This window comes from Xiphias gladius, chromosome 1 (assembly GCF_016859285.1).
Source record: "Xiphias gladius isolate SHS-SW01 ecotype Sanya breed wild chromosome 1, ASM1685928v1, whole genome shotgun sequence".
Taxonomy (NCBI): domain Eukaryota; kingdom Metazoa; phylum Chordata; class Actinopteri; order Istiophoriformes; family Xiphiidae; genus Xiphias; species Xiphias gladius.
Window position 1 is genome coordinate 25,027,614 of NC_053400.1, and position 14,087 is coordinate 25,041,700.

General features: G+C 41.1%; 1 protein-coding gene across 5 annotated transcripts; it reads right to left on the reverse strand.

Moving 5' to 3' along the window:
* Positions 1-1,690: 1,690 nt before the first annotated feature.
* rbm26 (RNA binding motif protein 26) lies at positions 1,691-14,039 on the reverse strand. 5 transcript variants are annotated; one of them, XM_040133100.1, is made up of 23 exons: positions 13,580-14,039; positions 13,337-13,455; positions 12,774-12,892; positions 12,571-12,662; positions 12,196-12,497; positions 10,978-11,256; positions 10,608-10,850; positions 9,056-9,196; positions 8,802-8,942; positions 8,420-8,528; positions 8,127-8,283; positions 7,604-7,795; positions 6,510-6,611; positions 6,338-6,406; positions 6,152-6,250; positions 5,947-6,021; positions 5,385-5,552; positions 4,847-4,951; positions 4,423-4,626; positions 3,664-3,750; positions 3,363-3,476; positions 2,718-2,840; positions 1,691-1,806 (listed from the first exon to the last, which is right to left on the reverse strand). In XM_040133100.1, exons 1-22 carry the CDS (start codon positions 13,636-13,638, stop codon positions 2,751-2,753), a joined length of 3,066 nt encoding a protein of 1,021 aa, XP_039989034.1. In that variant the 5' UTR covers positions 13,639-14,039; the 3' UTR covers positions 1,691-1,806; positions 2,718-2,750. The 5 variants fall into 5 exon arrangements, with proteins under 5 accessions (XP_039989034.1, XP_039989292.1, XP_039989209.1 ...); XM_040133358.1 differs by lacking the exon at positions 1,691-1,806 and having other exon boundaries at positions 2,623-2,840; positions 6,510-6,608; positions 12,196-12,473; XM_040133275.1 differs by lacking the exon at positions 1,691-1,806 and having other exon boundaries at positions 2,623-2,840; positions 12,196-12,473.
* Positions 14,040-14,087: the final 48 nt, after the last annotated feature.

Sequence of the window (14,087 nt, forward strand, 5' to 3'; positions counted from 1 at the left end):
CAAAGAAGTAGTGACGGGGGCAAGGCACGTGAAAGCGTAGAGCAGTGTGTTGGGAGGGGTCGCTGTTGATTTGAGATCAGAAACACCTTCCTTATATTTTCACCTTAAATGGATAAGTGACATACAGTAAGTGACCAAAACGTTATGTTAGCCCATTATCCATCCATTAGGATGAATTTTGTACTCATTATTCTACAAAATTGGTTAAGTGGTAATTGGTATTAATTGGCATGCAGCACTGTTTTCATGTTGAGAAAATGCAGCGATAATATTCAAATGAATCTGAATAAATACGTTAGAAGGGCATAATGTTATGCATTTTCCTAGCTGCTGCATATCCATACGACCGACTTCTGGAGCCCCTGAGGGCTTCCAAAAGAAACTACAATCACTTTCACTAACAGACAGCAAATCTCCAAGCAAACAAACGTGAGAATTTGAACACACGTTTCATTTTCCCCCAGTGAAACGTACTTTCGATTTCATCTGCCTTGTCCACACACACAAAAGGAAGAAAAAGAAAAATCAAGTTATAGCTCATTCCAAATTTTCATGCCATTTGTCTCCTTGACACAAATCAGAAAGTAAAGATTTATATAATGGATGACACAGATGCTGTAAACTTGTTAGCCCATATTTTCTTAGCTCACACAGAGCATATAAACGTCTTCTGGCCACTGAGACACAAAGGGAGGCAGGCAGAGCTCTCAGACATTCCTGCGTGCTGGTCACATCGCCACTGAAGTGGCTGTAAACGACAAGGGGCACGGCCCCAAATTTTCTGTAACACATTTATTTGTGTAGCTGTTCCACAAAGTGCAACTAAACAATTGTCAGGAAATGCGGGTATTCGTGTCAATCGCACCAGTGCCACAACAAATACGAGCCACAGGTTCCTGACACAAATTCACAAGGACGCAGGAAAAACAAACAATGCTTCTGTGAGCTTGGTGGCACCACAGTAGGTAAATGAGATGCCAGGAGGGGGCATTTAACGCACCCAGACTGCGATACGGAAGGATGAGGGAAGGTATTTTTGGTGGTGACAGCAAGTATTCTACCAGAGCAAAATCTGATTTCTCACAATTATCTCTGCAAGCCTGACAGGCACCAGGGGTGGCCCAGCTACACTGAAGTGGTGGACACTGATTGGGTTATTTGTTCTCTCTCACTCAAAGCTGAGAGACTTCGGGACCTGTACTGTGGAGAGCCTCTCTGCAGGTGTATACTTGGCCCTTGCAGGAAGCGAAATCCCTTCTACCTAAAAACCAAGACTCATATTCACTTCTGGTTTGAAGGAAGGGTGTCCAGCTGTAAAGTCAAGTATTAACCCTTGTTAGGTGGAAAAGCACATGTGCCGATAATAAAATAATTGACGGCTGAATTCCATTTAGCTGCTTCAGTCTCAGGGTCCTGTTATTGTGCACTCTGACTCAGTGCTCAGTATTCGTGTCAATTGTGTCACGGCACGCTAGGTAATTTAACCAGGTTCTCAAAGACTGAAACTATTCAACTTTGTCTAAATTTGGCAAATAATTTTCAATAGCTTTTTTTTCCCCAAAATGTTTTCATTGCCTTTCATTTACCCACAGATGAAACATGGCTCAAGAACTAGCAGCAGAAAATTCGCACACATTAGCAAAATAATAAACACTTTAATCAATCTTAAAAAAATATATTTTTTTAATACAGCAGGACTTAGTCTGGCACCAAATAAAGTGTGTTACAGTAAATACAAGATCACATTCTAAAATGTCGAAGCCTCGTGGAGAAAGAAGAGTTGTAGCTGGAAACTGCTGGCAGCTCCTGCAACAAAAAGAAAACAAAGGTTGTTGGCTATTGTTGTTTTGGTATTTAGGTCGTATATATTTCTGGTGATCCAATAATTAGAATTAGTTTTAAGTTTGCAAAATTATTCTGTCACATTATGTCATGTTCTTACCTTGGCATGGAAATCATTGCTATATATTTGGTTACCTTACCGATCCAAAATTAAAAAAAAAAAAAAAAAGTGTTGAAAGAAGTAGGAATTTTGTAGGAATATTTGCTCTTTAGGGGAAGAGGAAGGTTTTTTGTTTTTTGAAATGGTCTTTTGTCAGCTCTATTATGAGTCTTCTTTTTTCACTGCCACATTTTCTTTTTTTGTTTTTTTTTTCTGTTTTTGTTTTTGGCAGGATATTTTCAGACCATTTCAATTCTTTATTTTTTTGTACAATCCAAAGTAAAGCCAAGAACTGAAAAGCCAAGCTTTCATACAAATCCTTTTAAACCCAGACATAAAATATTTACACGAGCATTTAAACTAGTCAACCTAATACTATTCTGCAAAAGCTACAGTCTGTCATTCAGTTAAATTACAACATAGGTTTTGTTTTCCTAAACCGAAATTTCAACAAAGTATGTGTCTTTAAGATCAGCTGTCACATGTCCAGACAAACTGCTTCTGTTTTGTGAACCAAAATAACAAAATTGAAATTTAAAAAAAAAAAAAAAAAACAGAACTAGTTCTACATTAAGAGCATTAAAAAATTCACCATCGTTGCATCTGGTACACACATTAAAAATAATCAAACTCACACATGGTTCTATTGCCGGTTACATATTTCAGAGGCGGGGAAAAAAAAAAAAAAAAAAAAGTCTAGCCAAAGTGAAATTGTGCCTTGTTGATTTATAAACAGGCATTGAAATCTTATGAAGTTGTTGCTCGTCTTCCACACCAGTTCAGCCAGGGAAGAGCATCTGACTGATCTTCATCTGCGCCAGGAGCGAGGCTCATTGTCATCCTCTTCTTCATCATCATCCTGCAGCAGGGCATCATCACTCAGCGACTCTTCCGGGTACTGATAGAAGGGAAGAGAAAAAAAAAAAAAGATTAGTGCTCTCTACAGTGAATGATAAGCAATTTAATTTGGAAAGACCTTTTACTTTGAGCACCAGCGGTGCTCAACTTGCACCATGTATTTAAAAGGTCTCAGGAGGGACTAAATTCCAGCTATCATGCTGCAGACAGACCAACTGCTTAATGAAAGTATAAGTGGCCATGCAAAAGCCACGTGACAATCCTAGCTGTGATGTGTAATGGCTCCCTCTTGTGTTCTATAAATGTAAAAACAACAATAAATAAGCTCTACTGATAAGATCTGAGCAGAGAACGTCCAAATATCCCCACTAAATTAAATACTTCCTCATGAGTCTTTATACCAGCTTGAAAGATAGCACTGGAAGAAAGACAATCGATCCTGCCCGACCTCTCTCCTTAATGTTTATCATATTTACAGAAAACCTGACACAAAATCAACAGCCCTGTTCAGCTACTATAGAGAAAAATGCAAGTATATGCAAAATGAGAAATGCCCACAAACCTCATCCTCTTCTGGTTCTGCCTCTTCAGCATCCACGGTACTGAGCGTCGTGACAGGCTTATGCCACGCCAGGCGTAAAGTCTGGTTGTTGAATCTCACTCCATGAAGAGCCGCCTACAGGTGGACAACACAGAAAGCAGAAGGGGAAAGCAGGTGTGTCAGGTGTCAGGTGACACTAACAAACTTGACCGCAACTGCCTGTGCCCTGGCCAAGACAATACAGTACATAACCAGCGTCCAAAAAGTGGCAGGCTCATTTCACTGTTAGAATGTCAGGAAAAAAAATCAAGAAGTGCTTCACCTGTTCTGCCTCTGCTCTTGTCTTGTAAGTGATGACTGCGGACAGGTTGTTTTCATCGATCTGGCAATCTTCAATCTCTCCGAATTGCTTCAAAATGGAGAGCACATAATATTTTGGTCACTTTACAAAACACACTCAATCCTGTGCAACAGTTTAAAGAAATTCTTATGTATCTTCTGTCATTGCAGGTACCCAGTGAGGTATTACAAAACAAATCCTAGGCGACTCTTTCAGTGTTAAGGTGCTGTTTTCTTCTACAAGTTGCTTTACATATTGCAGCTGCTTTACCTCATTCTCATTGTTGCATTTAAATTGAGATTACACGATTGGTGCTAGTATCGTTGCCGTTAAACTCAGGAGTAATGACAGTAATTATAATCCATGTGTTCATCCAACATAATTACTATTAGCTGAGTAACTATACAACCCAGTTTATTTATATATTGTTTTAACTGAAATCTTTATTCATGTTGTCACTTTGAGGTATACGACAAATAGTAAAAATTAAAAAAAAAATTTAAAAAGTGATACGTGTAAAAATTACTCGTAGATCCACACTACAAACAGCCTCAATCCAAAATAAGATGAGGGAGTAGCCGAAAGTTTTACTTATCATGTCCTGACTGAGGGGCAACCATTAAATGTCCACCTCCTCAATGGTTAAGCTAACGGTGCCCTTTAACAGAGTCCTCTGCAGGTCGCACTGCTTCAATTGTGGACATCACATCTCATTTTCTCAGTAGTTTAAGACCGACTTACAGCAAAGTGTGGAAGCAAGTCCACACGGTCTGTTTCACTGAAACCAGAAATCTCAAGCGCTCGTGGTCGATGATCCACAACTGCATGCAGTGGCACACCTCTTCCCCGTCCTCTGGAGCCCCTTCCCCGGGCCCTGAGAGCACCACGGCCCCGAGCATGGACCCCCCGGCCTCGTCCTGGTGACAGGAGTCCCCTTTTAGCTGCCTGGATTAAAAGAAAAACCGGGGATGGAAGGAAGTCAAATGGAGCACAAATACCCGGCTGATATGTTGAAACACATAATTACAGATGCGGAGTTATAACGGCAACAGATCACTTGGGGTTACAAGAGCACAAGTGCCCTCAAGTGGCGGCTGTGTAAGTAGCATTTTAGAACTTGATTTCAAACTTGAGGGACAGTTGTCTTTCAAGGTCAAGTCAATACCTCAATTTGCAGCTGGGTATACTTGATCTTCAACAAAGCAGTGTCCTCTCCGGCCTGAGACTTCTTGTACAGGTCCAGCTCTGCATCCAGCAGTTCCTTCTGTGCCTGAACATATTATTAACTCACATCAGGAAAAACAACATTGCAAGATGGAAGTAATAAGTCAAGGGCAACTGGACATACTGAAAAACAGAAAATTCAGTTGCCTTTGACTTAGTACTTTTAGATGAACAAAGACTCAAAGCAATAAAATAGCAGAGTAAAAGCTGGTTAAATACAAATCGAGAGCTATGAACCAAATGCTGGTTACATATCACTAACTAAAACCAGAAAGCAGAGCAAGGAAGCATATACTATGTATAACTGAGGTACAAATGAGGTACAACCAGCTTTCTATCCAAAGCAAGCCGAAAAGAAAACTCAAAAGTTTTAATCAAAATCAAAAGATTATCACAGTCTATCGGCTTTTGATGAGTGGGATTTTTTGTATGGGTGTCTATGGCTTATATGGATGGTTGTAGCTGGGAGAAAACACTACCTGGGCCTTGCTTTTGGCAGTGCGTAGAAGGTTGTTGCTGCTTGGGATTCCCTTTATCTCCTCTTGAAGTTTTGTGATGCTCTTGGTTAACATGCCCAGAGTTTCCATGATCTTGGCTTTATCCTCTGCCTTCATTGCTTTGTTCTTCTCAAGTTTGGATATCAGGAGCTGTGGAGGACGGGAGCAGAAAACCAAGAGAGTTACACATTTCATTTCTGTATTAACCCCTTCGAAAAAGAGTACTTGAAGCACACACCATCAGCCGCAGGTCGAACTGTAAGATTTGAAATTGTGGTGAAAATTTGGATAATTTATGGAGTTATTTACTATGATGATACAGTGCATGAGTCACAGATCCCACACACACACACCTTTCAAAAACTGTCAGTAAAATCCAAATAAACAAACTCTGTTAGACTCTGTGGCCTCCATTTGCTTAAACGGTGAGGCAGATCTCTTTCACAGCTCACACACTGACATTTAGCTTCTAAATGCTGAGAGGTGATAGTGACACTTGAATATATGAAAAGTGTATTAAAACCTCTATTCCAGATCATCTTACCTTCTGTGTCTCAATATGCTTCTCCAATATTTCCTGTTTCTTCTTCCTTACATCCTGCTGTAGTCTTAGAGCTTCCTGTGAATGGAATTATGTGCTTATTAGGAGAATCCCAATTGCTTGCTCCCATTTCATTATCCTATTGTGGCCTTACTTCTGAATCTCTCCCCTCCCTCTTTCCCACCACTCCCTCCATTTCTCCTCTCACCTGTTTCTTCTTCAGGGCTTCCTCTGAGGTTTTCTGGGCTGCCTTCAGGGCAGCAGGATTGTATACAGTCTTTGTGAGGCCCATGGATGTTGAGAACACCTGAAAAGGGGTGAAACGTGATAGCATGTAACATTTACACAATTTGAAATAGAAGGACAGAAATTCCAAAAGAAAATGGACGCTTACTTTTTCAACAGAAGCTGCCGGTTTGGAAGAAAAACCCAAACGGTCCTTCACTGACACTTTAGAAGGATTCTGCACCATTGGGGAAAAAAAATGCATAGTGTTTATACACACCTTCTGCACATGCTGACAAGTATATGCAAAAAACCCTCAACACCATCACCCCCACACACACCTGAGAGGCTACGCTGGAGTCCTGGGGGGGCTCAGAATTTACGGGGAGCATTGGTCCGAGGCGATCTTTGACAGACTGCTTCAGAGATGTGGCTGAAGGCTGCTGAATGACAAATATGTTAATCACGTAATGTCAGGATTAATGGAGTGCATTTCAACATAGCCACTGTCAGACAACAATTCTGATGCTTAATCTTCCAGATTTACTGTTGTGCTGAACTTTCAGGTGCATATGTATCATGTACTTTATTTACTGACTTCTTACGTCTCCTAGAATTACTCACAACAACACTCAGAGGGAGCAGTTCTCTGTACTGTAACTCTACGTGGAGGCAGCGCTGGCATTAATGCAACAGACAAAATGCGAGGAAGAACAATGTTGCGGTGTGCCATGCCAAGTTTTACAAATGATCAAAAACACTTTTGAGGAGGGTATACATTTCAAACAGCAACACAGACAGATCAGCAACAAAGCAAGCTGCGGATCCACTGAATTATGCTCTGTTCAGGCCGAAGATAGCAGTGGAACTGGTATCTCTGTCCCTGCTATGATGGATTTCTCTATTCAAGAGATGACTGCTGTATGTTACCAAACAACAGTTAGTCTAAAAAGAAGCCTTAATTCTCAGGGAACTAACATCAAAACCATATTGTTGTATTCTACACAGTGTTTATAAAGTCTATGGATCTTTACTGGTGCTGCACTTAAAATATCAACATCATGTTGTATGATGTTATTTACATTGGGCCACTTATGCATTAACATAAGTACAAGGCACCAGCAAACTACAAAATGTTCCCAGAAATGCAAGGTTCACTGCAAAAACTGTTAGTGCCTTTTTGGGCAAGACTTTGGCTTAAACCATTAATTTAGCCTCAAAATTCTATATTTCTTTTTAGCAAATCAAAGTAAATTCAAATGCAACTTGACTTGTTTCAATAATCACACGGAATCAATTTGTTCATTCACAAGTGCATCTTATTGCAAGATATTTGCTCTAGATTCACCAGGCAATTACCGTCACATTTTTGATTGTAGTAAGACAAAGCATTTCACAACATGATATGAATGACAGTTTTAAAATCAAATTTTACCATGGCTGGCTGTGGCTGAGGCTGCTGCTGCAAGTGAGACTGGCCCGGGCCGTCACTCCCATCATCACGAAACCAGTGCACCCTGATGAAGCGGTTGTTGAGAACAGCCTCTGTGCTTTGCATAGCCCGCTTGGCCTCATCTGGAGAGGCAAACTGGATCAGTGCCCCCTCTGGATCATTCTGGTAGGCCACCTGTAAAACGAAATAAAAATAGTACTGTGAGACAGTTACATTGACAGTGGTGGGTGCACAAGCAGCGTGTAAATGGCCTAATTTCAACCACATAATTACAATTTTTAAAATCCAATAACGGAGATTAAATCTAAACCCCTACTTCTTTCATGTGTCAAACTCAATACTGAAGTTGTTTGGAAACTCCTTAACACTCAGACATACAAAGTGTTCATATATTACCTACCTATTGTACTGCTTCACTGTTTGCACTACACAGTAACTACATATTTTATTGACTACTACCAATCAAAGCTTTGACTTTCATGTCTATAACACAACAGGGACTGACCTGCAGGTTGACGATGGTGCCAAACTTGCTGAAATGTTCATTGAGTTTGCTGATGTTGTTGAGCTCGGGGGGAATTTGCCGAACAAGCAGCTTGGTGTTAGGAGAGAATGGAGCTCTTTTGTGGTATCCCTGGTGGTTGGGTTTGTTAAAGTTGGGTCTGAGCAGAGAAGAGAAGTTATTAAACAATTCAGTGAGGATGGAATTAAACATACCTCTGTCAAATTTACTCAACCAATGGATTTAGAGACAGCATATGACTTATTTTTATATTAAAAGGAAAAAAGGTGTCTTACTTGTCAAACCAAGGTTTCTTGGAGGGGAGGCCTCCATCATGGGAGACAGCCGGTCTTTTCCTCGAATCAGATTCCATAACAATCCGCATACTGTTGTTAGGAATCTTGTCTGGTGAGGGACAAACACTGACAGGTCAGTTTGAGACTTCGGAACACACAGCTCAAAAAGGAAATCACAACTCTTAAGGCAAGACATTTAAATAAACAGCTGAAACATAAAAACAGCAGCAGGTACTGAATACTGGTGTTCTCCTTGTTTGTGAAACAGCAGCAGGCTACCATACTGGCCAAAGTGCGAAAGCATACTAATAGCCGGAAAGTACATGCACGTTTTAAGACAACCTATTCAAAGCTCAGATGGTTCAGTTCATGTGAACAATACCTCTCTGTGGCTGGTCCACCTCCCCCATTGTGAGTCCAATCAGGTTTGGTCTCTGGGCATTGACCCTGTGGCGGTAGATCGGCCTGGAAGTATTGGTGATGCTGGGAGCCTCAGGATTGTACACATCTGACTCATAGTTGTCTGGTCAGCAGAGAGAGGATACTTTAACTCATAAACCAGCAAGGCAAGGTAGAAGGAAAGCGAATTATAAATACAACTTTCAATTTGTAACTTCAAAGACACATAGACATTACCGGAGGTGAAGAGTGGCACTGAGGCCTGAGGAATTGAGGAGCGCATCCCAGAGGTGACAATAGTGGGAACAGAGCTGGTGATGGAATTGGGAGGTGCATCCATGCCAGACGGTTGCAACGGAGGAAGGGGGGGAGGGGGACCTGTGTCAGACAGAGTAAAACAAAATTAACAGGAATTACCACCTCACGGTTTTAAGCCTCCGCTACCCAGTCAAGTTGCACTTTACATCAATGTCTGTCCAGGCTTATGATACATTTAGTAGTGTAGACCCTGTCGGAATTTAATAAATAGTATTAAGTGTATTTCATCATAATTAGTGTATGATTTCTTGAGTTACAGCCAAAAAGTGTTTTGTGAGGTAACAGTTACCTTGACCTTTGACCACCAAATTTTAATCAGTTCATGCTCAAGTCCAAGTGAATGTTTTGTATAGCTGTCACCAGCACGCAGGAAGAAAATTCATATGGAATGAGAAGTTGAAGCGAAACATTAAATAGTCCCCTGCTGAACTTATATTATTCTCACTGGTCACCCGGTAGCTAAGTAACTCCTTTTCTTGCCTTCTGTTTTAAAGATACTTTTAAGTTAACATTACAGATAGTCTTTTGTTGTATAGACAATTCCACTGTTTCAAACATAAATATTTTATGTGGTTTTATTTCCTGTTCACTCATAGCAACAGCTGACAGGATGCAGGCTTAGACCCAAGTTGTTGCCTAGCAACACCACCATGTAACTGTACTCCAGGGTGCTCTCATACTTAATCCCACATGGAATTAAACATTTATACTAACCTAATAAAACAAAGAGTTTGAAATTTCATGCTAAAACACGTTGCAAGAAATGTAGTTATTACCAATTGGGTGCTACTAAGTGAAGACCCCGAGCACATTTTTGAATTGTTGTGCTCATGTAGTAACTTTAAAGTCTCTCAGGTCAGTTAATCAGCATCTACTGAATATTTCCAGAGCATGTCTTAAAATCAAGGGGAGGCCCTGCATTTGTAGCTGCAACTATTAGTCAGCAGACAGAAAATTAATCTGAAACTATTTTGATGATCAAGTCATAGTTTTCAAGTCATTTTTCAAGCAAAAATGTCACAAACCCAGATTCAGCTTCTCATTTATGAGGATTTTCTTCCTTTCCCCTGATTTATGTGATAGTGAACTGAGTATCTTTGGATTTTGGACTGTTGGATGGAAAAAAACACGCAATTTGAAAATGTCACGGTGGGCTTTAGGAACATTGTGATGGACACTTTTTCACTATTTTATGACATTTTCTAGACCAAAAGACTTAATCAATTAATTAAGAAAAATAATCAAAGATCAATCAATAATGAAAATAAAATTTAGCTGCAACCCTGCGTGCATTTACGTTCTTGCCCGCTAAACTTAGGAATAGTTTTCATGCTGGTTTCGATTAGATCATCCAATTCAATCGATATTTATGACAACGTCACAACAGTGCAAGATAACGTCACAACAGACTCACAAGGTAAAAACAATACCAGCCACATCGTGACCGTAGTAATAAACTCTGAATTCCTACCTGCAACAGGTGGAAGGCTGGGTGGGAGGGCACCTGGTGGGGGCACAGGGGGCCGCAGGTTTACAGGTGGCGGGTTCATGAGAGGTGGTGGTGGGGGGAGCCCTGGTGGCGGTGGTGGGTCCACGCCTGGGATTGGCGGAGGTTGGAAGGGCAACATACTGGGCAAATTAACATCCTCCACTACAACTGGGTCACTTCCATGGTCAAAAGGACACATGTCCCCTCGCATGCAGAAGCCCTTTTCTGGAAAAGGATAGCAAACACATGTATAACATCAACCACACAGAACTACAATATTAATAATAATAATAATAAAACAATGGCCAGTCTGCAGACTTCATGGGAAAAAAGTTTTTTTAGCTTTTCTCACCATCATAGTCACGGCATCGCTTCCTCTGTTGGGGGAGTGGTCCCCTACTAAAAGGGCCACGATCCACAGGACGGTCAGGGCGGAAGTCTGACCAACTCTCAGTGGTGTTGTTGCTATGATGATGTGTGGGAGCGATGACGGTAATGGTGCTGCTCAGTGTTGGAACAGGGAAGTGCGAAGTGGTCGCGGTGGAGACCAGGGCTGCTGCAGCGTAGCCGTCACCACTCTCTGACCTGTCCACTCGATCATGATCGTACTTCAATTTTCCAGAATCTCGTTCTGTGAATAGACAATGCCCAATTTTAATAGTAAAATAATTGTCATTATGGTATGTATACTTGTGATAAACTACACCTGGTTACATATTACAAAACTTAAAATCTTGTTTTGATGATTTGGTTGATCTATACTTCAACATCCAGACATTGTTTGTTTGTTGTTTACTTATGATTAGCTGTCTGAGCTGCTATCACAATCAGTATGTATCAGTTCCAAATGCTTAGTTCAATGCTGATACGTCCTCATAAAAAGCAACTAATTCATAAAATTTTATATAATTCACAAACAAGAACAGTTAAATTTATGCTGAAGAAAACTCAATGCACAGTTATATTAAATTAGACAAATACATTGGTGGAAACAATGAAGTAACCTTTGTGTTTAAGGAGAGACTCGGTCAGTTCTAATCTGACTAGACACACTTTGACAGGAAATACTAGAGACCATCTTGTGACTGGGTCACACCAGCCGCAACGCCCGTCAAAATGTTGACGCTCCGACCCATGAGTACTCAGTAGTCATTACTACATTATTACATAAGTACCCAGTAGTCATTACATTATTACCTGAGTACTCAGTACTCATGGGCTGGACCACGCCCACCTTCAAACTTAGCCTTCATTTTGATCTCAACTACACACCTGTAAAGTTTTGTGACTATCATCCAAGGTTGTGATGCTATTATGGTGACAAAATCTGTCCACAGACAGACATAACACCTGCAAAATTTCTCAAAACCACCTGTGACGACGTTTTGCCATGACGACACACACATGCGCACACAAACACACTCGCACGCAGACTCACAAGGTGAAAACAAAACCAGCCACGGTGTCGCAGCTGGTAACAATGCTTCAAACTGGCACAGAGTGATGATGTGGGTAATCATATATAGAGCAGTCTTAGACCATTTTAGGTTCTTGCCAATCAGTTTCTTACCTCTACTCCTGCTTCTAGACCGAGTTCTGCTGTGAGACCGGCTCCTGCTGCGATCTCTATCCCTATCTCTGTCCCTGTCTCTGTCTCTATCCCTGTCCCTCTCTCTGTCGCGGTCTCGCACACGGTCCTTGCTCCAACTCCGGCTGCGGCTACGACTGTAACTGCGACTGCGTCCTCTCCTGCGATTGTAGCGATCGCGGTACGAGTCCCTCCTCGGTGGGTTGCGGTCGTAATCTCTCTTCCTGGAGCGATCGTCTCTCTTACGGTCATCTCCTCTCCTAAGAATTTGGGTAAACAAGAAACTATTACGAGTGAAAAGTAAACACATGCTGAAGACAGAGTGGTAAACAAATGCAAATGGTCAGGTGCACACACCTGCTATCTCTACTGTAGCGCGAGCTTGACGGTGGAGGGCTGTGATTCACTCGCCGAGAAAACTTCTTCTCTCGTTCTTCTTCCCGATTTGTCTAATCAAAGAAAAAAAATTGACTTCAAATAAATATTGTTTATCTACTCCTCAATATTGTTTTACATGCACATTTGATGGTACTTAAGTACTATCATTGTAAGAAAATTACCTCATCTTTTTTCTGCTCTTCTTTCTCAACTTTGCCCAGAGAGGATGGCTGCTCTGGCTGGGGGAGGTAGCTTTTGTTGTTAACAGCTTCAAACAGCTTATCCACAAATGGCTGGGTCTCTGAAAGAAGATAACGGAAATCAAAGCTAATATTTTAATGCAGTGATTAACCAATAACATTCACTGAAACAGATGATAAAAAAAAACGAGGCTTGAAGAGTAAGGCTTTTATGAAGCAGGGGATTAGGCCCAGTTTGTGCCTCATGTATTCAGGTCACTTAGGTTAACCATTTATTTCTCTGGAAGATAATTAATCAGCAATGTTTCAAGTTGCCAAATCTTTCTTACTGTGCAGCGAACTGGAATTTTTTTAATCCAGATGGTCAGAAGTGTCTTTCAGGATTCAGCAATACCAACAGGACAAGAGATAAGTGTTTTTGAACGACTTTCTGTGTTTCCAAACGTCATTAATAATGTTTTAGCGAAACCGATGGTTACCTCTGTGACCACGAATGTAGGCAAATAATACATGAGAGGAACAAACTAGGGCTAGGGATTAATTACCTTTCTGAAGAAATACATCTAACTGGTCTATACACAGGGCTTTAAGTTCCTTTTCAGTTTTATCCTTCTTCACCAAAGCAACCACATACTTTGCGAGGGCAGAAGGGTCTGCATCACAGCTGGAATTGTGAAGAAAAACAATCCATAAGACACACGAACATGGAAATAAATAATGTATAAAAAGGCGTGGATAAGTTGCTTAGGAAGGAAACAGCTGTGTGGCTAATGGCTAACGTTACTTACATGGGCTCAAGGGTTTCAGACAGCCATGTTTTCAAGGCATCGAGGTTTTCAATTAGCATTTTAGATCCAGCCGAACTTTCCCTCCACCGCGGCCAGAGTTAACGCTTCAACTGGGCTATGTAAATCACTTACTTGTTTAAAAGGATTGCGGACACTTTAGTGATCTTTGGCTAGGCTGTGGTTCTAAAAGCAATGTTGGCTGAACTTAGCCGCGTTAACGTTAGCTAGGTTAGCTAGCCAGTTAGCATACGTCTTTTCCAGGCCCCAAATGTGCTGCACGATTCCGAGGCTCCCCTAATGCATTTGTCGTGGAATAGCAAAGAGAGTAAGTCTAGTACCCGTCAACGCTCAACCAACGAACTCTGAAGGTTTTAAATTATTTTTATCCGTTAAACTCAGGGAGCATCCACGCTTAACTTGCTACTTTATCCCCTCTCACTAGCTAACATGCCATGGCGACTATTTACTTCCGCTTGTGTCCTCGTTGGTAAAATATCGCGAGAGAAAG

Bases quoted from the DNA above. Each gene is read 5' to 3' on its own strand.
- rbm26 (XM_040133100.1), bottom strand. From the start codon at position 13,638: ATGCTAATTGAAAACCTCGATGCCTTGAAAACATGGCTGTCTGAAACC. The intron at 8,943-9,055 runs GTAATGTCTATG...TCTGCTGACCAG, and splicing joins AGTGCCACTCTTCACCTCCG to ACAACTATGAGTCAGATGTG. The intron at 6,022-6,151 runs GTGAGAGGAGAA...TTCCATTCACAG, and splicing joins AAGCCCTGAAGAAGAAACAG to GAAGCTCTAAGACTACAGCA.